The 25,909-nt window shown below is 34.4% G+C and overlaps 2 protein-coding genes and 1 long non-coding RNA gene across 3 annotated transcripts; 1 reads left to right on the plus strand and 2 right to left on the minus strand.

Moving 5' to 3' along the window:
• Nucleotides 1-1,025: 1,025 nt before the first annotated feature.
• LOC111896736 (uncharacterized) lies at nucleotides 1,026-1,813 on the minus strand. The gene is made up of 2 exons (XR_002852013.3): nucleotides 1,486-1,813; nucleotides 1,026-1,387 (listed from the first exon to the last, which is right to left on the minus strand). It is a non-coding gene; the product is annotated as an uncharacterized LOC111896736 (long non-coding RNA).
• A 765-nt stretch (nucleotides 1,814-2,578) lies between these two features.
• On the minus strand, nucleotides 2,579-5,492 carry LOC111896743 (uncharacterized protein At2g02148). The gene is made up of 9 exons (XM_023892731.3): nucleotides 5,338-5,492; nucleotides 4,692-5,185; nucleotides 4,395-4,518; nucleotides 3,971-4,312; nucleotides 3,710-3,872; nucleotides 3,480-3,603; nucleotides 3,340-3,405; nucleotides 3,017-3,247; nucleotides 2,579-2,910 (listed from the first exon to the last, which is right to left on the minus strand). Exons 2-9 carry the CDS (start codon nucleotides 4,872-4,874, stop codon nucleotides 2,809-2,811), a joined length of 1,335 nt encoding a protein of 444 aa, XP_023748499.1. The 5' UTR covers nucleotides 4,875-5,185; nucleotides 5,338-5,492; the 3' UTR covers nucleotides 2,579-2,808.
• A 13,874-nt stretch (nucleotides 5,493-19,366) lies between these two features.
• LOC111896740 (tobamovirus multiplication protein 3) lies at nucleotides 19,367-21,686 on the plus strand. Its single transcript, XM_023892726.3, has 11 exons — nucleotides 19,367-19,652; nucleotides 19,930-20,020; nucleotides 20,111-20,163; nucleotides 20,268-20,360; nucleotides 20,444-20,515; nucleotides 20,611-20,683; nucleotides 20,765-20,810; nucleotides 20,909-20,972; nucleotides 21,078-21,131; nucleotides 21,224-21,301; nucleotides 21,390-21,686. Exons 1-11 carry the CDS (start codon nucleotides 19,488-19,490, stop codon nucleotides 21,480-21,482), a joined length of 882 nt encoding a protein of 293 aa, XP_023748494.1. The 5' UTR covers nucleotides 19,367-19,487; the 3' UTR covers nucleotides 21,483-21,686.
• Nucleotides 21,687-25,909: the final 4,223 nt, after the last annotated feature.

A 25,909-nucleotide genomic window follows, 5' to 3' on the forward strand; every position in this document is an offset into this window, starting at 1 on the left:
TTTTTATTTTAATGTTTTATTAATGTTTTTTATTAGTAAAGTGTACGTTGAATTTTAAAAATATTATTTTATTTAAGTTAATGTTTTTTTATTTATAAAATATTTATGTATGTTTAATAACTGTGTTTTGTGAAATTAAATTGCCTCTTACCTTTTATGCCTACAAATATTCATACTCACTAATATTATGACACATGTTATCATTCCACAATTCAATTTAATTTAATTTGATATATTCCTAATATACTCTTAATGAAATAGTTAAGTAAATATGAAATTGCGACATGTGTCATAATATTAGTGGGTAGGAATATTTGTAGACATAAAATATAGGAGGCAATTTAATTTCTCTTGTGTTTTTATTTAATATAATATCAAAAAAAGATAAATTAATATATAGGGTTAACCATTTCCAAGGGCTAGTGAACATATAATGAAGGTGATGTTGGACATAGGGGTCGTTTGATAGTTGATGACCGGGTTAATGCTGATTGAGTTAGTGCTGACTAAGTTAGAACTTCTGATTGGGTCCACATCTGACTGAAACCATGTTGTTTGATTATATCTCTGACTGGTTGTGATTAATAATGAAAATGACCATATTACCCCTTGATGAAAAACTTTATATAGCACCAAAAATAAAAAAGAATTTTATTCTTGATTCCAGAAAAAGCAATGAACTTTGATCAAACCAACAAATAATTAACAGAAAAGGCAATGAACATTGATGATACATACACATACGCAAAGAGAACATAATAAAAACACATGAATTATTTTTTTTCAATCGAATTACAAAGCAATTTGGAACACCAACTTTGACTTTCAATACAATACTTCACCATCATTTGAATCATCCTCAGACTCCTCTCCCTGAAAAAAATAAACTAAAGGAAGTAGATGACACGGAAACAATTCTATCCATGTCACCCAGTACCTAACAATTAACAAGTTTTAAATTTCCTAGATACACAAAAATTAAACAGAAAAGTTGAGTTGTTAAAGCCTATTAGAAACAAATGAAATTTGGAACACAACATGGAAATGTAGACTTCATATAAAGTAGTGTTTTTACAAGATACAATGTTTTATCATGAACAAGATCACGATTGAAAGCAATAAGAATAGAATTGTTGAAAAGCTAGACACAAAACTCACATGGAAATTCAAAGAGTCAAACCAATTTTTTTGTCTCTTCCATAAATGTGGCACTAGAAACGAAGCAACAATAAACAAGCCTATCAAAAGATCACACTGTGTATAGAAATCGATGGAGATAGTAGTCAATACAAAAAAGTCACTTGGTATTACTACATTGCAGAAAAAAAATCAAAGCAAACACGTTCTCCTTTTCTATCTTTCTCCCGACCAATCGATATTCTCTCTCCTGTAAAAGTTAAAGGAAAAATAAATTGATTGAAGAAATTGTCTCTCTCCTGCAAAATTTAACGGAAGAAGAAACCGATTGAAGAAGAAAGCCCTTACATGCAAAAATTAAAGGAAGAATAAATCGATTGAATGGTCGGCGCCGACGGAAGAAGGAGACGAAGAAGGAAGGAGGTTGCAGGCTAGGAAGGGCCAATGAAGGAGATAGCATTGTGTCGTTCACGATGGGGGGAGTTCAAAGCTTCACGGCAAAGTGGAGAAATTTCTCGGTCAATCTCTTTTCTAGGAACGACCGAATCAGACGATTTTACATGACCGAGTCACAGCAATGGACCGAGTCAAAGCATTTTATCGCTTTATCAAACAAGCTGACTTTTACATGACCGAGTCAGAACAATGGACCGAGTCAAGACATTTTATCGCTTTATCAAACAAGCTGACTGGACCGAGTCAGCCAAAACAGCTGACCGGACCCAGTCACATATAAAACAAACCCTTACATGGCTAAATGGTGACACTTAGGCCATCTCTAATGAGAGTTTAACGCGGAGTTTAATTTCATTAAACTCAAAATCATCATTGTGGGATAATGACAATGATTCAATAAAACGAGGAGTTCAATCTACATTGAACACTCTGAACACTCTGCACTCTCACTCTCCTCACACACGCGCGCGCACACACACACACACACACACACATATATATATATATATATATATATATATATATATATATATATATATATATATATATATTATTTTTTTATTTCAATTTGTTATTTGTAATTTTTAATTCATGTTAATTTTAATTATAGTTTTTAATTTTTAATTTCATGCTAATTAATTATTTACAAAAAAAACAATAAATAAAAAGAAAATGATAAATAATATGGCAATCCATTAAATTGTATAGAATTTAATAGAATGTAGAATTTAATATGTAAAGTTGTATAGTGAGTGGTGGATTGTACATATGTCGATCCATTAAACTCATATGAGTTCAGCGAGATGAAAATTTGATGGTCAATTAAGTCAAAACCCCTAAAAATATGGGTAAATAAAATACTCAACATATAGGTGAACCTTTATCTTAAGTCCGTTTTCCTTTTTTTTCAATATGATGTGTAAGTTTCCTCATTTGTGTCATTATATGTCATAAGAAGGTCTAATAAAATTTTAAGGTCAACAAAACTACAAACACCTCTACCTGATTTAATATAAATATAAATATTTGCAATTTTTACAAGACACATTCACTATTCCAATACATAGTAAACATCCACAATACAACAACTAATCCTCTACCCCTTCAACACAAAAAAAAAAAAACTTCAACAACAGCCCTAGATTGTCTTCAATAATGAAGGATGAGGAGGGCATTCATGTCTTTTACCAGAGGCAAAAGAAAAAAGGAAAAGCATCATGTTCCCAGCCTCTTGACACCACATTCTGAGCAGAATTTGGAAGTTTCTCGCAAATATGGAGCACCACATTCATCACAAAACTTTGCAGGGCTTGTAGGCTATAATAAATAAATATATATATTAAATAAACAATTATTAACAAACTAAAATGAGTTTTTTTTAAAAAAAAAAAAAGGTTGAGATTATATAGATGAGAAAGTTTACCAGTACATGCAAGCGGGGTCCAAGGTGAGTGAGTGGTTGTAAACAAGCCAACTGTTGAGACATGGCAGAGGACTGCTGTGTGTGCCCAATTTCAGGAAGATGTGATGATTGAGAATATTGACCATGTTGACCATGAGTCAGCGATTGAATATGAAACTGACCCTGGTGTGGCAGACTTTGCATATGCTGTTTTGATGATGTCTGCTGATGTTCATCATCTTGTGGATGTGGCTGAAAATAATTATTCACCAAATCTTATTATTATCATAATTATTCAAAATTATATAATCAATAATATAATGGTGAAAAGCAAAAGATGTTACCTCAGTAAGAGAGCGGTATCCTTGAGCAACAGACATTGGAGAAGAATTATCAGCACCAGGAAAAGTCTAAACTCAAAACAATAATATATCATCATTATTCATTATCTTCTAAATAAATAAAATCAGCTTAGAAAACTTACAGAAAAACCAGAAATGCTTGAAACAGAATTGGATGAAGAACGCCTATACTTATGCCTTGGAGCATAAAACTTATAGTCACGAGGAGAAACTGCCACATCACTTCTACCAGTCAACCTTTTGAACCTACATACATCAAAAAAAATTGAACCATCATCTATAATAATAATAATAATAATAATACAAATGTATTACTATTAATTATTTTTAAAATGATAATGAATATTGTTACCACTCTGCATCATCTATATGTGTAATAGTTGGCTTCTCCATGATATCCAAACCATTGACTACAACAAAACGAACTCGTTTCTCTTCTTGTATTACTAATTCAGGAAATCTTGACCTTGTCTCAAAAGATGTTGCTAGTTCTCTTCTTTTAAATGTGCAAGGTCCTAAATAAAATTTATTTTGGAGGATAATAAATAACCATGGGGAACGAGCAACAAAAGAATATCAAATTAACAAATACTCAAATAAAGGAAATGGATACCTTTTTTAGGAAATTTCTTTGCAAGCTTCCTATATAAACCACCAGCAGCTTCAAGTGCGACTCCAATGGTCTTTTCACGCATGCCATCCAATGAAGAAAGTCTCATGTTTACTTCATTAACCAAACTTTCATACATATTTGCCACATACATCAATGGCAATGCATAAAGGGAATCACCTTCATATTGGATCTCTCTTTCCTTCCTCTTGCTCACTTTTTCTTCCACAGATTGAGATAAACTTTCTGTCTCGGAATCTGTTACTTCAACTATATGTGACCCAATGAAATTATCCACCACAAAATCCAGAAATCTTGCTCTTGCTGTTTCTATTGGTGAAACATCTACAATATAATAAACTCAAATTTAGTCAAGTGATTTAATCTTAATCATAAGATGAACATGTGGTGAGAAACTTCACATTACCATTGGCTGATAATATATTATATGGGTCCCTAGAAGACCCGTTTGAATCAAGGCTTGAATGACCTCCATCTACCCCTACATTATGAAGTGGTAATGTATTCTGGTAACTTTCATGCATGCATTCCTGCATTATGAAGAAAAATCATTTATAACAGGATAGCTCTTAGAAATGCATTTGAACAAGAAATTAAGCCCTAATTTCAGATAAAACTCAAACGCATAAAGTAACAGAGTAGCAAAATCATTAGAAGAAAGACAACAAATAAGGTAAATAATATGAGACTATTTGGAACTCACAACAGCACCAGAGTCGTCTTCATTGTCTAAGCTTTCATCTGTAACAGCACTTCGGTCAACCATGGGTTCAATGATCTCTCCAGAACGTCCATCCACAGTATTCAGATCATGCAAAGAAGTCCCATCTATGTATGAATCAGCCGATCTCAAATTAAACTGTTGAACCGGAACCCTAGTGCCCATCTATCTGTTCATGTACAATTTCACTAACAAAACCCCCAATAATTAAAACCCTAGACCGACAAAATAAACATACATCTCTGTGATCTAACTCTACACCGCCTTCTGTTTAGCATCAGCTGACCTCAAATTGCACTGTTGACCCAGAACCCTAACCCCATCTATCGTTTGATGTACAATTTCGCCAACAAAATCCCAAATAATTAAAAAACCCACAAACAAAACCCTAGACCCACAGAAGAAACAAACGTATATGTTCTCTAATTCTTCCTCGTCTTCTGTTTTCCATCGAGGTCAAACACTTAACTGAAAAGCTGAGATGATAAATTGGAAAGGCATTAGAGATTGTGTTATGGAGTGATGAGTTGATAGAGTTGAGGAAAGATGGAAATTTGTTGGCCATTTGAGTTTGAAGGAGGGAGATCTCAACGGCTATATATACATTGAGAAAGAGCGAAGTCCAAACCTGAGGTTGAGGATGAGCTTCAGGGAAGTAGAAAGCAGGTCCCGAGCCTGTGACTGATTTCCGTACCACCTCCCAAACCGGCAAGTTCAAGCGTTCTGAAGTGGTACTAGTAAATAGTAATACGAAAATTACATATTTGCCCTTTTAGAACTTGTAGAGCATAAAAACACCCATCAACTTTGTACCATATGTACATTTTACCCAAACCTTAGGACACTTGTTTGTTGTTTTCTTTACAATTTCCAAAAAGAGAACGTGCCCGTTCGATATATGCATATTTAACTTGAGAATTGTAAAAAGATTTGTTATTGCAATACATACATCTAATAAGTTTTTATATTTTTTTTTGTTGAAATGGTTTTTAGCTTTGAGGTTTAAAGATGACATTTAAATATTTGGTTGACGGATACCAAGGTTGTTAAGATTTTTATTTAAAATCTTTTTTTAGAACGGGATCAAGATGAAGTCAGGATAAGAAGATTCTACTAAAATAAATTAATCTCCAAATTTGTTCACACGGGTCTTGTTTATGAAGTACCTATTATAACCTTATCTTGATTGAAAACATCATGGTTGAATCTACTTTAACTTATTAAGCATGAATCAAAATTTTTATGGCAACAAAAAACAAAAATTAAGTCATGACCATATACATAATAAACACATAATATGCAATTTTGTAACTAATGCGCAAGAGCACAAGCAACACACAAAAGACTATATTAATCCACAAGATTTAAAGTGACCCACTATTGATTTTGTATTGTACCTCCACCAAAGACGATAATACCTTTTTATTTATCATAAAATCCAAAATCAATAATTTTAATTAACCCTATTATTTGGAATTACACGAAATCAGATTTATGGTCATTCAAGTAAACAATATCCAGATTTCATGCAAATTCAGATATACAAACACAAAATACCTTGTTGTTTTATGATTACAAAGATAATGACTTCGAAGAAAAACGTTTAGGGAAATATATATCAATTTGTATAACCGGTTCATATACTTATGAGATAACGAAAATTAACTTTGGTTATTTATCAGGAGAAGTCGTATACGTTAGGAGCAAACGCTTTAGTTGGGTTTTGTGGAAAAATAATGGATGCATGATATCCTTACATATGAATCCTATACCGGGGTAGGTCAATGCCCCTTGGAACCCCACCAGAGGTGTTGCCCTTGACCGTCATGGTCATGAGATCAAATTAGTTTATACTTGTGTACACTCTGCATCTTCAAGCTTGTATGTTATAGCTAAAATTGAATTCAGTTTGTCTCGAGTTAATCATGATCAGGTCCGACCCAATAGGGTGGACAAGTTGGGCGACGGTCCTGAGCCTCATGATGGTTTGGGGCCCCAAAATTAGTTTGGTTGTATATTACATGTAATATTTACACGTATCTTATTTGAATTGAGCCAGGTTCGTGTAAAATCCCAAAAATCAAGGTTAAAAATTTCATTTTTATTATATTCAAAACACCATTGTAACTTTTCCCAAACATTGAAAAGATTTTAAATAAAAATACTTTCAGAGTTCATTCCCAAAGATCATATATTGTAGAGAACACAGGTTTATGCGTTGCGATCGTCTTGAACCCCTTTAATTTGAAAATTGGAGTACCTGAAATATAAATTGAAAATCGTAAGCACAAAGCTTAGTAAATTCCTCAAATACCACATACCAATCATACAATAACATATAGTGGGCCCTGCCCGTCATTGGGCCCCGTCCGACATCGGGCCCCGCCTGGCATCGAGCCGAGCTTTGTAAAACGGGCCCCGCCCAACATACAATAACATATATCAAAATAAACACATACACATGCAATAATCACAGAGATACATAACATACATATATCCATTAGGTCCTGCCCGGCATCGGGCCTTAACCCGGAAAACATATAAACACAACACATGAAAGAGTCACGGAGACAACGAGCATACTAACAACATAATATAAACATGGTCCGGCCTTGGTGCCTTCAAATCACTAAACCCAATAAGGAAACTCACCTCGAATGTTGAAGCTCACTGCAAGAAATCCCTAACTGCTGCCCTGACAACTCCTCGAGCTAACAATACCAAAATATCACCCAATTAGAAATTAGGTTCCAAACCATGATCCAAAATCCATACATGGGGTAAAATGACCATTTTACCCCTATCCCAATAAGATTCATAACTAAAGCCCAAGCCTAAAACACAAAATCCATAAAGGCCCACTAATGGCCTAATTTTCCAAATTGGGCCCAATCCCATACGGGCCTTATCCTAAGCCCATATTTTCCAATTCAGATTGTTCCAAACACCCCTTGGGACAAACTTGATCAAAGGCATAAGCTAAAAGTCAAAGTTAACGACCTAAGTTGACCAAACTCACCGAGTTTTATCCTTCAACTTGTCGAGTTCCTCTAACAACCGCAAAGTCGGGAAGAAACCGGTCCAACTCGCCGAGTTGTCTAACCAACTCATCGAGTTGACTCACACCAACTCAAAATCAGGGAAAACGAAAACAACTCGTCAAGTTGGCCATCCAACTCGCCGAGTTCACCCGAGACCAAACAACTTAATCCATTAAGCCAACATAATCGAAACTAACAACTTCTCCCACTCAGATCTTAACTAAAATAGCCTTAAGAAGGGTAAAGTTTCCAACTTTACCCCTAAGAACCACCAAAATGGGTTCAAAACCCAAACCCGAAACTTAAAAGGGTAAGGACTTAATCATTAATCACTTATTCAATAAGGACACAACTCCAAGATGTAGATCTGACCATAAGAGGCTAGATGGCCATGTAAAGTTTTCTACTTTACACTTATTCATGCTTAGAAGGAGCTCAAAAGATTAAAAGAGACCAAAAGAAGGACTTAATGAATGCATGAAGCCCTTAGGACGATAAAGTTGGCACCTTTATGACAAAAGAGCTTAAGAGGACCATAGATCTGGAAGGATAGCACTTGGGATGTCCTTCAACCTCACCAATCACCCAAACATGGCTAAAAGCATCAAAACTTAACCCAAAAGAGATCTAATCAAATATTAAGCAATGATAGAACTTTATACCCATAATATGTTGGAAATGATGCAAACAATCAAGATCGGAATAAGGAAGAAAGACTGGTGAAAGTGCAATGGCAGCATCGAAAGGGTTTCGAATGGACTTGAGAATCGAAAGAGGAGATGCGAGAGCATTACCCCGATTTGTTTGAGTCAACAGACTTCAAGGACGATATCTAGTTCAAGTGGGGGAGACTTGTAACACCTGATTTGAATTGGAAAGGGTTTATGCATGGACTCGGCAAGTTGGGAGGTCAACTCGTCAAGTAGGGTCGTGAGATCATGGAACGCGGAACGGGACCGACTCGACGAGTCAAAGGGTCGACTCGGCGAGTCTGAGCTGTTTAAATAAAACCCTAAATTTTGGGGTTTGCCCCTATATAAACGACATGATACTCCTTTGTAGCCTCCCTTGACATCATAAGAGATCGTTTACGGCCGCAAACACTTGGGTGTGTGAAGTAAGAGCTTTGGGAGCTTAAACCTTGGGATTGTGGAAGGAATTCCAAGCTTGAAAAAGAAGTATCAAGTGGGAAGACACTAGATCTAGCATCTACTTTGTCTTGAGCATCAAATTGAGGTATGAATCTGTTATCTTAAGCCTAGATTCTATTTGAGAGTTTATGACCAACTTTGAGGAAATGGAAGCAAGCATAGATCTAGACCTATCACAAGGATATGGTTCCAAATCTGGACCTTCTTAGGTCCCAAATATCAGAAAGTTGCACATTTTATTAAGCTCATTCCCTCTCCATGCATAAAAACCTTGGTTGAATGTTAGTTTTGGTGTTATGGCCATGCGAGCCTTGCATGCATGTAAAGTTTGCAACTTTACGTGTAATTCACACTAGTATAGTATAGATCTGAAGTTTGGGACCTTGAGTCCCACTGGAAAGGGTCGTAAACGTAAGGGACTAAGGGGACTCGACGGGTTGTGCAAGTGACTCGGTGAGTCGAGAGGGTTCACAGTCAAGGGTTCACAGCCAAGGGTTCACGGTTGGTGGTTTATGGTCGTAAACATCAGGGAACTCGACGAGTCTCTCGAGGGACTCGGCGAGTCGAAGAGTTAAGCAGGGAACCTGACGAGTGGCCAATTGTACTCGATGAGTCAAGGTCAATATGGATTGTTGACCTTGACTATAGACTTTGACTTTGACCAGGGTTGATCCTGGGGGTATTCTTGGGATTATGCTGAGTTATTTATTCATCGATTATGGGCAGTTGAGAAGGAACAACATGTGGGATACACTTGACTTCAGCTTATTAGTTCAACATTCGAGAGGTGAGTCTTTTCACCATACCAATGGGTCTAAGGCACAAAGGCCGACCCATTTTATGATAGTTTGTATACTTGCTGTGTAGAGGTGTGTGACATTGTTATGCATTGATATGTGGTATTGAGAGCTTTTACAGCTAATCGTAGAGATAGCCTTCAGAGCTAATGGTAGAGATAGCTTTATAGCTAACTGATATGTGTTATGTGGTAGAGGTAGCTTTTATATCTAGTTGATATGCATTATGTGGTAGAGGTAGCTTTATAGCTAATTGATATGCGTTATGTGGTAGAGGTAGCTTTATAGCTAGCATGTTATGTGGATTGTGTGTGGGGTATGCTCTGGGGAATTCACTAAGCTTCGTGCTTACATGTTTGTTTATGGTTTCAGGTACTTCAGATCCCAAGGGCAAGGGCAAGGCGTGATGACGCGGTGCACACTCTCTCATAGGCGTTTGATGGGACATTATGATATTTGGAACAAAATTTGTTTTGACTTATGTTTTGAAAACAATTATAACTGGGTTTCTTAATGTATGGAATTATGTTTGACTACTCTAAAAATGAAAATTTACTTTGAAAATTGGGTCGTTACATTAGGGTTTCTCAAACAGCGTCCAACTTGCCGAGTTCCTTTCACCGACTCGACGAGTTGGTCCTTAAAAAAGACGCGCCCCAAAAACTTCCAACACGTCGAGTTTATTGCATAAACTCGACGGGTTGGCCCCTAAAAAGGGAATTTATTTCCATAATTTAACCTTCTAGATTTCAGATGTTACAGTTCGACTCCTCTTGTAGGCTTTTTATTTTTATTTTTTTAACCAAAAAACTGATGCACAAAAGTTTACATTCGACGACATCCAACACCATATTATTACCCACAATACAAAAGCTTTATTAGTTATTTTTATTCTTTTTCTTTTGCATATTTTTATTATTAGTCATAGATTTCATTTATGTTCTATTTCAAAGCCTTATTTTCCACTATATATTTTGATAGGGAAAATGATATAAATGACCTACGAACTTTCTAGGGTTTATCCTTTGAGTCCCTAAAGTTTTTGTCGGACTTTATGAGTCCTTAAACTAGGATATGACATGCTATTTTAGTCCCTGTCAACCTGTAATAGCCGGTTCAGTGACCTTTTAGACCAAAAAAGCTAACATTGTGTCTTTATAAAGCCAAAAATAATAAGTTCAGGGATCAATATGAATTGAGTGTGAATCGACTTTAGAAGAAAATGAGAGTTTTTTTTTGTACGAATTGATCTCTGAACTTATTTTTTTAGCTTTATAGGGGCACAATTTAAGTTTTTTTTGGTATAAGAGGTCACTGAACCGGCTACTACAAGTTGACAGGAACTAAAAGAACATGTCATATTCTAGTTTAGGGACCCATAAAGTCTGACAAAAATTTTAGGAACTCAACGGATAAACCCTAAAAAGTTCGTAGGACATTTGTGTCATTTTTCCATTTTGATATTAAGGAGGCTTGTTTTTTCGTTGAACTTTTGATATTTTATTATGCATAAGTAAGAAATATTTTTGTTGCGTATTGAAAAATAAGTTTTATTGCACATGGATAGTTTTAATGATATGTCCTTTCAAGCTAAAGAGTTGAACTAAAAACATCATTTTTTTTTTACAAATATAATTTTAAAAGGAATATAATACTAATAAGGTCTTCATATTTAAATTACACAAAAGTTGAAGTTTTTTTAGAACTTGATTTGGTAGCTGTCGATAAATAATTTTTTGTTCAAAGTCCATGTGAAACATTTTTTAAAATATAACGCCCTCATTTTCTTAAATTTACCTAAAAAATATAAAAAATTTAATATATTAAAGATGTAAATTTATTCTGATTCAATACGTATATTTGTTTTTTACTGCACAAACAAGATACGAGTCTCTTTACAACTTTGTTAATTTTACCTCAAACAAGAAGACTATATAGTATTTTTTATATTCAGACATAAACACGTTTAAATATTTTCTTACCCCCACCTAAAAATATTTATGGATCCGTCCCATTGTAGAACCCCTAATCACTTAAGTTATACATGAAAGGGCATAAGTATTCCCCTTTGTTATAGCTTTTCTAGTTTCTATATAAAGAAAAACCTAAATGAAGCTAAAAATCAATCTTTTCTAAAACTCAAAAACCAAACCGTTTGTTTTTCACTACAATAGTACGCTCCAACTTTTTATTTTGGTTCCTCATCGGTTTTATGCACACCTTTACATTGTATTGGTTTTGATATATAGCTAACACGCCTAAATTCCAACTTGGTTTTTCACAATATAATTTATTATGTTAATAACGAGGGCCCTTTTTGTTTTTGTCCCGGGCCTAAAAAATGTATGGGACGGCCCTCATCATGATCATACTAAGTGGCTTGATACAATAAAATCACCAATAATATTCTAACCTAGGAGGAACAATAGAGAATTTGACCCATACATGAGTTCAAAACACGGCCGATCAGTGATCACACTCAATTGATGTTCAACAGTTTATAAACTCTCATGAATAAAATTGTGATTTGTAAGTTGCCAAACTCAAAGTAGCTTTAAAGATTGAGATGGTGACTAGATCATTTTGCTAGTTTTTACTTCCTTATTCGTAATAATTAGATAACTAAATGTTTAATCCATTTTCATTACACTATCATAATTTATTATAAACGATTAATTTCATATTTCATTGAGGATTTAGTCCCTGTGACAACGAAATTTAAGCCTAGAAAAAATAAATTTGGACCAAACCTAACAAAGTTATTGAAACTTGATGATGATTAAGTTTGTATTTCATTGAGGATTTAGTCCCTACGGCAACAAAATCTAAATCTTGAAAAAGAAATATTTCACTATGTTTAAAAGAAACATACTATGATGTTATGTTAGCCTTAAGAAAAAAGAAACAGTTATATATAGTTGAATCCTATTTTGATTTTTATATATTAAGTCAAAAAGAGATGATAACTTAATGTACTTAATATAGTGCGTCATGGGGTCTTATATGTTGGAGTTTCATTCTTTCCATAAATGCTTTTTTGATAGACAATCTTGAACTGCACATATTACCAACAAGTCAATATAGTGAAATTGGAACATGATGGCTTAATTACCAATTAGCATGATAATCAACAATAGAAAGACAAATTAAGAGAACACGTCATAAAAGGTGCCCAAATACATCAAATCCAGACCAATCAAGTCGCGAATGAGATTGGCATCCCAACATCATTGCCTCTATGACATCAACATTCAAAATAATGTTTGTACAAACTAAACCGTATTTCAATTCACCATACATCAAGTAGACAAATAAAGTTTGCTTGTTTTTGATATCCAGGACTTTAATACAACATTTTTAGGAGAATTTCCTGGGTAAAATCCTGCTTCGCCATGTTTAGGAGAATTTCCTTGGGGCCATTGAAGAATCTTTAGTGAAACTTGTTGGTGATTTGTTTCACTAATGTGATTTAAGTGTAATAGGATTACTTTTGTTGACCAAAAGTGATCTTGATAAATATTAAACAAGTAAGGAAGGTGTGGAGTGCACACTTGTTTAAGTTTATTCAAGATTAAAAGTAGAATGTCATTTAGGGCGAAACCCCTGAACGAACGGGGGTCCGGGGGCAGCACCCCTGGGAGCGGGGTCCAAGGGGCGGCAGCCCCTGGCGGGGTCTAAGGGGCAGAGCCCCTGGCTGGGATCGAGCTGACCTGGGTTATATTGCTGTATTGAAAATGCATCAGAAATCCAAATTTAGAATATTTGACCCGTTTTTGACTTGATATTAATTCTTATAGAAAACCCGGATTTATGACAGTTTGTTGATTGTTGCCAAACTGTTTTATAACAGTTTTCAGACAAAGAAGGTATTTAACTGATTTTGGTCTGTTTTTTCTGGTACTTACGAAAATTCATATACTCATTCTCTGTTCTTTTCTCTTCTGAGTCTTATCCAATCAAAGATTAGGGAGTACCACCCAATACTTTGATTTGATAGTGAAATCACAATTCTCAGAATTTCCAAGACTATTTTATCCCTATTATCTTACAAAACTCACAATGACTAGTGGGTTATCTATCTTCTCACAGGCAACAACAAGAGCATCAGCTAAACAGTCTCCCTTTACCCCCTTGATTAGCTCCTCAGCAAATGTTGATGGCAGTACAAATGCAAGACGAGAGCATCCCAAAAGATCAAGCAGATGATGACAGTAGTACTATTGTCCCGAGTTTACACAGATCATGGAAAGAAGAACAATTAATCTCAAAACCAAAACATCATACGACTTCTTTGATCTTGTGACCTATTCCAATAAATCATCATGGGAATTCAACATTTGCATAACCATTGAAACTAAAGAATGATGGATATCCTTCATGGTATCCAAACATGTAACACTGCCTTACATTTGAACTTGAACCCATGCACCATCCCTCATAACTAAGCCATTCGACACATGAAGACCGTGTCATGAAAATGCAACCATGAAAGCAAAATGACAAGATTAGAAGACGCTCAATAAGATATAAGAAGCAAGTAGGTGACATATAGTCATTGACTGTCAGCCAACCTGCAGAATCGGTTGTCTCTTTTAGTACATTGTGTAAACTTATAGCTAAGTCAACATTTCCCTTGGGATAAAATTCTCGCCACTTTGCACACAAACTGATAGCAGACGTCAAAGCCACTTTTGGCAATTGACACAGCCTTACTTAGTAAATAATCCTTCTATGGAAAAGGTTCCTCTGCACTTTGAAGAACCAGAGAGTTCATAAACACATGCCACAAGATTAGCAATGATGACTCCCTGTGAAGTTCACCCACATGGATCAGAAGTTCAGATTGAGTATCTAGTACTTTAAGCCTTGAAGCCTTTGCAGCTTCTTCAAAGTTACCCCATTCTATTTCCAGCGATATAAGTTCATCAAAACACCTCTTTTGAGTTAAGAACTTTCGCATCTTATCCTAAGAGTGAAAGGAACTAACGAATGTCATCATACTTTTCAAATCCCTTACATCATAATAGTAAAGAGCACCTTTTTGCAAAAACTCTATCTCAGCATACCCACATCCTCCCCAACACCATATTAGAGCTGTGCACACACCACAGTAGAGCGGAAGTTGAATCCTTTTTCCTTCATATATTGATATATATACAACTCTCCATTCATTTGAGAAAGAGGATGTTGTAAAAAAAAGTCATATAACAATACATCTTATAAAACATGGAATAAGTTAAATGCATTACAATGTTCAACTTTTGAGCTCAAACGAGAATTCTCATATAAAACTTAAAGCAATTAAAAGATAATTAGTGTTTTAATTACCTGAAACTCTAAGCCTTTGGACTCCATGATTGTTAGAACAAGTGCATATATTTTTCCCAACAATGTTGACTACCTTCTCTTTTAGATGTTCATCACGAACTAAAACAACTTGCTCAGCACCAAATCCAGTAAACTGCTGATAGCCAACCCCATTGCTTTGGAATATGGTTTTGATAGCATTATCATTTGTATCAGTTTCAAGCAAAATAGGAAGATCTCCATCGATTCGACTAGTTTCTGGGCTCAAAGCATCAACAAACAAGGGGAAAAAGTGGCAAAGAAGGTTGACAACACTTTTGAGCCGAATTCAAAACTCCAGTATGAGTGTGAAAATTCTCACTTAATTGGAAAACCTTGGAGAGTTTTCCCTTTTCATAACCCAAAAGAAACTTTCTAAAGAACAACCACCGTATATCTTCAAATCTGAATCCAATACCCTTTGCTATGGCCTGGGCTATATCTCCAGAAAAAGCATAACCTTCATGAACATTTCTACACAAGTACTTAAAAAGCATAATCTGCCTAATTGTAAGATCTTGAACTTCATCAATATATACATAATCCACAAAATCTCCATTATATCCTTTAAATTCAAGCCTTTGATGAAGATCATTCACTAAATCAGCCAAATCAAAATTCCCTTTTTCCATTTTTATCTTCTCATACTGCAGAAATATGGAATAGATGATTTCTCTCTTCTTTGCATCAAAAATTGAAGTTCTAGAATCACAAAGTGCAACATAATCTTCTCTAGAGAAGATTCCATTGGGAGCAACCTCGCTTGCAGTTAATCCACCCTTTATAACTGACATGATTTCAGTGTAAACTATGGAGGATTCAAGATTTGCTGTGAGCTTGTTGTTTAAGTGAGGCCAATACACTGAACAAAATCTCTCAAAAGTAACATCCTTTAGCCTAATACATTGTTCCAATACACTGAGTCTTGAGTTACTTGTTTTATTGCCACAAAGGAGCTGCCTAACACACGGGAATCTCTCAAGGTATGATGTACCAACTGTTCCATCAAGCATCTGCATCAGTAGGAATCTGTGGAATGTTATAATAAGTGGATATTTGTTGTGTGGGAGATGAATAAAATGATCTGGAATATCTTCAGACAGACAACATCACTTTATCAATATCATCAATACTCATGGAGTTGCATTGTGATGAGGAACTCCCACCACATGTCAATCTGAAAATATTAACAAGTCATCATCAGAAGTGCATTAATTACTTTTCAAGATTCTCAATTCCTTATGAAAGAATACACAACAAAATTATAACCCATCAACACAGATTGAAAGTTGATCGAAAGTGAATAACATTATATTCGAAAAAGGTGTATTTATTTTTATAAGGTTGCTACCATTCGCATCAACAAACCTTTTGAATTCCAACCCGTAGAAAGCTTTAGCAGCATTAGTTTCTTAGTCTCCCATGAGTCAATGTTTGAAAATGAGGTTATAAACTTGCTGCTAAAGAGAACCTAAAAAAAGAAATTAAGATGAATCCATGATGAACTAAATGCATGCAAAAATAGCACGAGATATTTGAAAGCCAAACTTCCATTTTTATGTAAAAAACTAGGAAATTTTTTTGTCAAGAGAATTTCAGATTCTAGCTACAACACGAAATATATGTAGATTATTATTTGATTAAAAACTGCATTCAGTAAATGCCTCAAAGATATTATTCCACATATGATCACACAATCCGTATGAATAGTTTAAAAAGTTTAAATGCGAAAACAAGAGACGACCTGTTTTTACCATTTTCTGATAAGTAACCCTAATTTGAGGAATTATCGATCCTTTGAATGTGAATGATATATTATAATATAAATTAGCACTAGAGAAACTTTGGTGCTTAGCACTTGAAGTAACAAGAAAGCCGATTTAATTACCTTCCATGTGGTACTTCGGAAGAGTGAAGTCTCCCCAATTAATAACTCATCAAGCTGATGAAGATCTTTCTTGACTTCGACTATGACCTTTGCGAGGTCCTTAATTGTGTTCATCTGCGTGAAAGAAACATTAACGAAGCCTTAGCATCCATAATTAAGGGTTCCCAGTAAGACCCTCCCTGCTTCAGGAGCTCTCTTTCGTCTCCTATATATAATCCATAGACACTGTCTGCAAAAGCATCAGCAAGCCAATATATCACTATAGTCCCAAAAGTCATCGAAAAAGGTAGAAAAATATATAAATATGCTCTCATTAGATCCCACACCTTTCCGATTTCAAATATCCATTAGTGTTCAGTCGACTACTCTCGAGCTCGTTGCATTCATCTCCATCATGATCAGTTCCCACTGTCGATATTATCGTAACATCTTTTGCACCCTGATAATCATGAACAAACCCAACTTTTACCTTTACAAGCTCATTGTTTTCGTTGTGCATTTCAACTTTCTGTTGGAGACATTGAACTTGAGCAGGGTATGGTGATAACACGGCAATGCTAATCTTATGCTTTGATGACGCACGTTCTGTTGTAATAAGATGGCACAAGTTCACAACTTGTTATTATAAGAAACTATGTTCTTTATCATGCCTTCTGAAATTTTTAGAAAATGGGATACATAGTTTTATACCTTTGCAGATTAACTGTAGTATCTGATAGATAACCGCAACCTCAACCATCATCTACAACCTCTTTTCTAGAATAAATGTCGATGAATGAAAATGGACCAAACATTGCACCAGGAATATAGCACTTTCGTCTAACATTCACTTTGTAAGTTGAAGATAATTCCATCTCTGCCCTCGCGAAACTGAAACAAACTTCTTTCTTAATGATTCAAATGTATCTCTCTCAATGTGACTTCGAATATTAATGATTAAGTGAACGTAGCCGAAGTAGATTAGATGGGGAGAAATTCAGAAGCTCATCGGTTGCTTTGCTCTATGAAACCATGCATCTGTTTCCCTTCCATCTTAAGAGATAAATGAACCGTTCTACGGTTTGAAATTTGCAATCATCTCCTATAAGGCCATGAGGTATGGTTTTGAGATTTTACGCGTTAAAGGGCTGCCACATCATCATCAACCTCTTTTCACCATTCATTCACTATAGGGTGGAAATGGTGTTCACTAGTGAACAACCAATGAGAATGCATTCAATTTGGAGGTAACCAATCAAAATTCTCGTAATTGTCTGTGACCCATCTCAATTCGCGTCACATTCACCATGGAGGGGGGCGGTGTTCACGCGTGAATACCCCCCTCCACGTCACCCTTTACGCGTAAAAACATCCTCCATACCCCATGACCTAATGTATTTAGACAGGTTTCAATCATATAGGCTTCAATAATTGCATGTTGGGAATGACAATTTTCTGAGTTATTAATTGCTTGTGGATTCTTGTGTTTATTTATTTATTTATTTATTTTTTATTTCAAAATTTTGAAGGAATGGTTGCTAAGTTGTTGGAGACTAATTAAGGTTTTAATCATGTTAATTAGCCATTGAACTCTCTCTCTCTCTCTCTCTCTCTCTCTCTCTCTCTCTCTCTCTCTCTCTCTCTCTCCATTTAACCATCTTAGTCCATGATTTTTTTTAATTCTTTCTTCTTCTCGGAAAGTTTAGATGCCACATTAGTGCCAAGTCGAGCCACATGGCAAGTGGCAATCAGAAACCGGTTGAAACCTACTCCAGTGGCTAAATGGTGACAAATTTGAAAGTTGAAGGTTAGTGGCCAAATGGTGATGTTTTTATAACTTCGATAGTCAATTTAGTTAATAGTTAAGCTTAAAACACATCATATTTTCCGCTAAAAGTTACAATATAATATTTGAAATTCAAATCATTTTTATTCATTTTTAACGTGCATGATATAAACTTAAAATCTATATAGAATAGAGAGAAACATTTCTATAATATATAATATATTTATAAAAATATAAAAGTTATAAAAAAACAATATATAATTAAACGGGTCATATTCGAATCATCTTCGAGTTGAAAGTCTTGACTCTAACCTAACCCGTTTAATTTTTAATATCGTGCCATGTCAACCCATTTTGCTTAAAAGTATCGAAATCTCTTACATAAACCCAATAATTTCGTGTTGGGTTTGTATCATGTTGTCGTGTCGTGTCATGTTTTGACAGGTTTACTTGTAAGTTGATAAATTATATATGCAAACAATTTATATGTTTTTTTACCAAGTATTTGCAACAATCTATTTTTTCATTAATACATGTCGGTGTGTTTTGAATTTTTATCTGTAACAATTTTTTTAAGCAAAAAAATAATAATAAATTAACTGAATTATGTCCGTTATATGCAATTTTTTTGAACGGCAGTTACTATATGCATTATCTGTTGAAGTCCGGTTCAATTTCGACTTCCAACGATAATTTAAAATTTTCCCCAATCTTTTGTTTCATCGTACAATTCACGTCGAGGAAGAAGACGATTTTCTCCTCCGATCACCATCTAATCGGATCTCCGGCAATGTATAGGGCCTTGGTAGGCCCGTCTGATTCTGTGGTGATTATGATGTTCACCATTAAAGACGCTTCTAAATGGTGGCATATATTAAACGACTCCCCTATTTGGCAAGATCGAATATTCTATCTTCTCGCTCTTCTCTATGGACTCGTGGCGGTTGTCGCAATGGTGATTTCTCCTTTTGATTTTGTTACAGTTTCCATGATTTGTTGAGTTTCATGTTTTTGTTTCTAGGGTTCGTTTTAGAGCGATAATTTTTTTTTGTTTTATTTATCTTACTAATTTGATTTTGGTATCGGTTAATTGAGAAGTTAAGTCGGTAAACTGTTAACTCGATTGCTTCATAACAGATTCCGATCTCTACATTTACACTTGTATGAATGATTAAAACTAGTAGTATGAAGAAGATCCCCCTATATATTTCATGATTTTGTGACATTTACAGATGCAATTGATTCGAATTCAGCAAAGAGTACCAGAGTATGGTTGGACAACCCAGAAAGTCTTCCATTTTCTCTGTTTCCTGGTTAACGCAGGTCTGTATAATGTATAAATCTACTTTTTTTCTCTTATGAATCTTGTGAATTCTGATAGTTTATAAACATATTACTATATATTGATTGCAGTTAGATGTTTGATTTTTACATTTCGTCGTGATATTCAACTCTTGAAACCAGAGGTTAGAAAGTTGTTTTAAGTTTTTCAATTATATGAACATGAATATGACCCCATTAATTAATTCAGATGATAATCATGTTAATAATGAAACTTTCATTTTGTCAGATTGTTCAACATATCTTGCTTGATGTCCCAAGCCTTGCGTTTTTCACCACCTTTGCTCTCTTGGTTTTATTCTGGGCAGAGATTTACTACCAGGTTCAGTTTAATTACTTAATTTCTCATATTTATTTATTTATAATCTTTTTTTACTCTTGGTTCTGATTGGTGAATCTTTGTAGGCACGTGCTGTATCAACTGATGGCCTTCGGCCAACTTTCTATACAGTCAATGGAATAATCTATGCTATTCAGGTTTAAGAAAAGAAGTTATTTTGCAATAAAATATGTATTAATTTTTTAATTACAGTTATAACCACTTAATCTAATATTCTGTTATCTCTTAATAGATATCTTTATGGGTAGTAATCTGGTATAAGCATGTCCCTTTTATGGTGATCCTCTCCAAGATGTTCTTTGCAGGTCCTGCATTCTTTATAATACATTTTAAAAAATGTTTTTTTAATTAAAATTTAAAAGTTGTCTCACTCATCTTTTTTCCAGGGGTGTGTTTGTTTGCTGCCTTGGGATTTCTGCTATATGGAGGAAGGTAATAGATTTTTGTTGGAGAATATATGATATTATTGTTTAGCATATACAGTGTATATATATAATAGGACTAATATATATCTTATTATATATATGCAGGCTATTTTTAATGTTGCAACGGTTTCCTGTGGAATCAAAAGGAAGGCGAAAAAAGTTGCAGGAGGCATATATTAATTAATTTATTAAACCGATTTTGAAATTCAAACCCTTTTAATTATCTATCTATTTTATGCAAGTAATGTAGTTTTGTTTTATTTTGTTGATGTAGGTTGGATATGTGACAAGTATCTGTTTTACATGCTTCCTCATAAGATGTGTCATGGTGAGTCCTCTTCTCTTCAAATTGGTAATTGTTAGTGATATTATTGAGCATTTATTTAATAAAATCTTTTATCTTTTTATTTTGATGGTTAGATGTGCTTTAATGCATTCAATAAGGCTGCAAACCTGGATTTAATGGAGCATCCTGTTCTTAATTTCATATACTACTCGGTAAACTTCTTTACTAGCTTTATATAGTTTGCTCCATATATATATTTAATGTTTTTCCAATTATGTACATATATATATTTTTGAACAGTTGGTGGAGATACTACCATCAGCTTTGGTTCTGTTTATTTTGAAGAAGTTGCCACCTAAAAGAGGGATAAATCAGTATCACAATATTCGCTAAGGAGAATAATATAGGAAATGCATGAAAATAGCAACATTTAACTGATGGAAAGAAAGGAGAAGGTGGTATATATGTCCATGGTGTCCAAAGATTTTGAAAGGGTTATGAAGTGGAAGTGGTCTCTGTGGTTAATTAGATGAATATGATAGTGATTTGTATTGATGGTTGTTTGACTCCAAAATGTTAATGAATGTGCATTTTTTTTGTTCGTGTCTTCGATACAAGTTTAGCCAACATATATAGTTCCATGCATCAAGTAAAGATCAAAGTATATGACACCAAGATTCTTGACAGAATGTTAAATCTTATTAATATAATTCATGGTAATATTGAGATTTGATCCTTGTGGACATAGAAGATGGGTAAAGATACCACTTAAAAAGTATGACCTTTTCAAGAAAATCAATCACCAAGAAACTATGAAAATCAGAAGCAACTAAATAATGAAATGCGAAGTCAAGAAGAAAAAAAAATATGTTGGAAAAGGTTAAGAGAACTAGAAATCTATAAAGATTAAGACTCAGTGATTCAAACAGGAAATAAAAAGCTTTCACAAAAAGAGAAGAAAAAAAGCATAATGTGGTTATTGACCAAATTAATCTTAACTAGATAGCAGAGGTGGCAATCGTGTCGTGTCGTGCCGGGTTCGTGTCGTGTCGAAACACTAAATGGGTTGAAAGTGCACGACCCTAACCCGACCCATTTAATTAACGTGTCGTGTCGTGTGAACCCGTTTATTTTCGTGTCGAGTTCGTGTCGGATTTCGGGTTAGGCTATACCTTGAAATATGTCGTGTCATGTGAGGTTAAAAGAAATAGCATGTTGAAAGAGTAGGAGTTGGGTAGGCGAAAAGAAAAACTAATAATTTGGAGGTAGAATAGATGAAGTCATAGCAAATTCATATGACAAAACTAAAAAAGTGGGAGTTAGGTGACAAGGTAATGTGGATGTGAGAGTGGTGAAAGAGACTGGGTAGTTTGGGAGAGAATGAAAAAACTGAAATGAAGTCTTGATCTAGATAACCAAGTCATTTCAACATTACAAAACAATTCAATTCGAATGTTTTCTTTTGCTTATGGTTTTGGTATTGTATCTTTCTAGATTATTTAAATAATTCAAAAAACGTGCATATAAATAAACAGGTCATTTTCGAGTCATATTCGAGTTGAAATTTTTTACACTAACCTTACCCATTTAATTTTCGTGTCGTGTCGTGTCAACCCGTTTATTTAAATGGGTTGAAATATCTTACCCAAATACGTTTATTTCGTGTTGGGTCAATTTTTGACACCTCTACTAGATAGTAGTAAAATGTAATTTTTTTAAACAAACTTTATAATATAAATTGCAAATAGCATTTACTTTTAAAAAAAAGATAACAAGATAAACCGAATCATATTCTTTTTCTTTATAAAGAGTTTTTTTTTTTCCTTTATAAAGAGAGAAAAATATTAATATATTTTTTTATATATACAAAAATTCAAAGTAAAAAAAAGTCTTAGGTTTTTAAATAAACAAATTATTTATACCTTTTTAATCTTAAAAATAATAAAAAATGGTTATAAATAAATATAACTTTTAACAAAATCTTAGTTATATTTTCAAATAAAATAAACAATTTATTGAGTAATGTGTCATTGGATTTTAGCAAAAAAAAAAAAAAAACATAACAACCAGTTAAAAAAATCATATTACAACATTTTTATTTACAATTTTACTTTATTTCTTAGTTGTGGTGTCATGTCATGGCTCCGACTCATCTTACAATTGTGTTTGTCACATACCAGGAGGAGAGAGAGAGAGAGAGAGAGAGAGAGAGAGAGAGAGAGAGAGAGAGAGAGAGAGAGAGAGAGAGAGAGAGAGAGAGAGAGAGAGAGAGAGAGAGAGAGAGAGAGAGAGAGAGAGAGAGAGAGAGAGAGAGAGAGAGAGAGAGAGAGAGAGAGAGAGAGAGAGAGAGAGAGGAATCGCACACGAAACCACACACCCAACACAGCGTTTGCTATAGATGAGGCGGCGAACCACGTTAGGAACCGCAACCACACCCAACAACCTTATGGACAGGAGAAACCATATAATTTCATAGTAGGGGTGTCACAGGAAAGTTAGAGATTGCACGATAGTAGAAAAAAATTTTGAAATTTTTTGCACTGCATCTAGAAAAGTCAGAGGTTGCACACGTTACTGCGTGCCATATACTAAAACCGCCCCTACTTATGGAATAGTTTTGGTTTGTAAGATTCGGTTGCCTTCAGATCTTGCAAACAACATATATAGTATAACTCTTCAATTTTAGAATCTACTTTGGATCGTTTTAATGACTATGCTAATAAAACAAATATTTTGTAAGTAATTACTGGTTACACCGATAACATTGATTTTGAAATAATAATATAATATTCCTTAAATGAAAATACATTATTCCTCCATAAATACTGCGGTAGATCTAGGCAGATTTGAGACTTTGTATAAAAGCAAAAATGAGGCACTCCAAAATATAAAAAAACTATAGTCAAATAGCTAAAATTAATAATAATACACGAAACAATGAAGCAATGAGATGCATTAATTCACTAAAACTTACATTTATTAGAGGTTGTTAAGGCTTAAAAAGAAACTTAATATATATAGAACAAACTGCAAAAGAAATATTAAAATAAAAAAATATATTTGTAAGCCATAGATATAAAGCCATTAATAATAGTATCGAATTGTGAATATGTTATTTTTCTCTCTCATTCAAGACTTAAAATTTCCACTTTTCACCGACAATATAAAATACCACTTCTCTTCAAATTACTTTACTTATACATATATAGAGAAAATAAGTTAATTTTTATAAAAACAAGAAAGACGCAAAGGCCCTCTTCTTCATACAACAAGCTGTGGATGAAAGTATTTTTTCAAGGATTGTTGTAGCAACTTCAGCCAAGGAAGCATGGGACACACTCAAGATCAAGTACCAAGGTAATGCCAAAGTCATAATGGTAAAACTGCAATTTCTAAGGAGGGACTTTGAATCAGCAATCATGAAGGGAAATAAAACAGTACAAGCATATCTTGCTCGAATTTCATGCATAGTTAGCCAAATGAGAGCATACAATGATAAAGTGGATGATGAGGTTGTTGTTGCAAAGATTCTAAGGAGTTTGTCTTCAAAGTTTGATCATGTTGTCGCAACCATAGAGGAATCCAAAGATCTTTCCACCTACTCTGTTGATGAACTCATGGGTTGCCTGCAAACATGAGGCTAGAATAAACATAAATGTTTATAAAGAAGTCGAGCAAGCCTTTCAAGTTCACGAGGAACAAGCACGATTCTCACAATATAGTGGTCGAGGAAGAGGACGCGGAAGAATGAGTAATGTCCATTGTACTCACTGTAAGAAGTATGGTCACAAAGAAGACGATTGTTGGAACAAAGATAAACATGCACAATATGTAGAATAAGAGGAAGATAACTACCTCTTCATGACACATGTAAGTCCTCGATCGAACTATGCCTAAGGATCTTTGGTATATTGATAGTGCATGTTTAAATCATGTGACACGAGACAAGGAGAAGTTTAAAAATCTGGATGAAAAGGTGAAATCGCAAGTGCTTTTGGGAGATGATAACCAAGTCCAAATTGAAGGGAAAGGTACTGTAGTTGTTGAAATACAAGGAAAAGAGAAATTCATCCAAAATGTTCATTATGCTCTAAATTTGGCACACAACCTGTTAAGTGTAGGACAACTTATAAGGTCTGGTTTTACTGTTATCTTTAAGGATGATGAATGTATGGTAGAAAAAAAGATAGGTGAAGTGTTGTTGAAATCCACAATAACAGAAAATAATATGTTTCCTATAGATTTCTCTAACACAAGTATCTATGGGCTGATGAGCAGCAGATAAGAAAGTATTGATATATGGCATCAACGATATGCTCATTTATATATTGCCAACAAGGAGATGGTAAAGGGGCTACCAGTTATCAAGGAACTAAGTCATACATGTGAAGGTTGTGCTTTAGGGAAGCAGACAAGAAGGTCATTTCCGGTGGGAAAGGCAAAGAGGTGAGAGGAAAAGATAGAATTGGTTCATGCTGATATATGGGGACCTACGAAGAAAGAGTCTCATGCAGGTAGTAAGTATTTCTTGCTTTTCGTTGATGACAACTTTAGAATGTACTGGGTTTATTTTCTCACATGCAAGTCAGAAGCTTTTGAGTTCTTCAAAAAATATAATTAAAGCCCTTACAGAGAATCAATGCAATCAGAAAATAAAAATATTAAGGACAAACAGAGGAGGAGAGTTCCTCTCCAAGGAGTTGAACAGTTTTTGTGACGGGCATGGAATCAAGAGAGAGCTTACGGCTCCCTATACACCTGAACAAGGTATAGCGGAACGTAAGAATCGAACCATTGGTGAGATGTATGCTACAAACCAA

Source organism: Lactuca sativa, chromosome 3, assembly GCF_002870075.4.
Source record: "Lactuca sativa cultivar Salinas chromosome 3, Lsat_Salinas_v11, whole genome shotgun sequence".
Taxonomy (NCBI): domain Eukaryota; kingdom Viridiplantae; phylum Streptophyta; class Magnoliopsida; order Asterales; family Asteraceae; genus Lactuca; species Lactuca sativa.